This window comes from Austrofundulus limnaeus, unplaced genomic scaffold (assembly GCF_001266775.1).
Source record: "Austrofundulus limnaeus strain Quisiro unplaced genomic scaffold, Austrofundulus_limnaeus-1.0 Scaffold152, whole genome shotgun sequence".
Taxonomy (NCBI): Eukaryota; Metazoa; Chordata; class Actinopteri; order Cyprinodontiformes; family Rivulidae; genus Austrofundulus; species Austrofundulus limnaeus.
In genome coordinates, this window is record NW_013952554.1 from 1,045,519 (window position 1) to 1,047,191 (window position 1,673).

The 1,673-nt window shown below is 37.3% G+C and overlaps 1 protein-coding gene across 1 annotated transcript in view; it reads right to left on the bottom strand.

The window, feature by feature from the left end:
• trpm2 (transient receptor potential cation channel, subfamily M, member 2) overlaps positions 1–1,673 on the bottom strand; it is a gene marked incomplete in the record, with an annotated part of 20,069 nt that overhangs the window by 10,838 nt on the left and 7,558 nt on the right. Inside the window, 2 exon segments of the mRNA XM_014016730.1 lie at positions 174–548; positions 989–1,110. Of these exon segments, the coding sequence (XP_013872184.1) occupies positions 174–548; positions 989–1,110 (497 nt within the window).

The window sequence follows — 1,673 nt, forward strand, 5'->3', positions numbered from 1 at the left end:
TATAAATATTCAATATAAATTAGTTTAAAATTAAATTTAGCTTGAAGTTTTAAAAGAAAATTGGTTAGACTAACAGAATAAGTTTTCCATTTAGAAAAAAAAAACACTTTGCTGCAAACGTTTGTCAGATTTATGATGCTAAAGAATAATAAGTAAGTTGGATAAACACTTACTGACACTGACGTGTCTGTTATGGACATGTCGAGGTGGTACGTCATGGTGGAGGGAGGGTAGATGGGTTTGGTGAATCTTCCCAGCAGGTGGTGCACCTCGTCAGACACRTGAGACAAGCAGATCATTTCACCTTTCGTTGTGCTTCCGCGAGCCCTCCGGCCGAAGCCCTTCGTCTTGTTGCGACAAGCGCTCTTGACCCGCTTGGCCAGCTTGCACAGGAAGAAGCAGCTGGGCATGTGGTTGTAGAGCAGCCGCAGAGTTTCTTCGTCCTGCAGGAAATCCCTCAGGCTCACGCCGTTCTCCAGCAGCAGACTCACAAACTGAGGCTTGTTGCCAACCAAGGCTGAGAACATGGCCCAGTGGAGGTCGCTGGACTGGAGAAAGAAAGGCATCAAGATCGAAACTACATTTTATTATCCTTGAAATTATTATTTCTAACAATTCTTTTAACTTGCTACTGACTCATCTGACTGCCAAACAGTCAAACACCTTATAAATCTAAATCCTTGTCCTGGAGAACCACTATTCTGCATGTTTTTGAGGTTTCTCTGCTCTAACACATGATTTGGTTGAATGCATGATTATAGGCTTCTGCAGAACTTGAAGAGGTTTCACCAGACTGAAACATTTTCCCAATAATTTATTTATTCTTTCATACACAGCCAGCAGTATCTATAATTCAAAGAAACTAGGATAATATGAGTTACAACATTTAATTTCCCCTTAGCATTAATAAAGTATTATTAAATTGAATTGTGCTGATTTGAGATGAATTTAAAATGTATTAGTGCTTCATTGTTTTGTGTAAACCTACCTTCCACTGGCTTTCCTCAGTGAAAATCTCAGCCTTGGCGATGTCCACTCGGTTCCAGGCGATAGCCAGCTCCAGCTGCCTCTTCCAGGACTCGGTTCCTCTGGACTCACTTCTTCGTGAAGCTGAGAGGAGGATTTACAACTACAGTTAATGTCCTTACACCGCAAAAAATGTCCACCTAAACAAGTTTAAAACCTTATATCCAGCCAAAAAGTCTTTTTGATCTTGTTTTGAGACTGATTTACTAAACAAGAACTGATTGTGTAAGAATAATAATCTTGTTTTCAGAACGTGTAAGATTATTTGTCTTAGTCTGAAAATTTGATTCAAATTAAGTCAAAAAATATCTGCCAATGGAGTAAGAAAATTTTACTTGGTAAGATTCTTGAAATAAGAAAAATAAGAGTCAAATCAAGTTTTTCAAGAATCTTATCAAGTAAAAAATTTTCTTACTCCATTGGCAGACATTTTTGGCTGAATTTGAGTCAAATTTTCAGGCTAACAAGACAAATAATCTTATACATTCTGAAAACAAGATGATTATTCTTACACAGTCAGTTCTTGTTTAGTAAATCAATCTCAAAAAGACATTTTGACTGGATATAAGATTTTAAAACTTGCTTAGATGGACATTTTTTGCAGTGTACACAGCAAAAACAGGAGTGTTAAAATTTCAGTGTTAAAC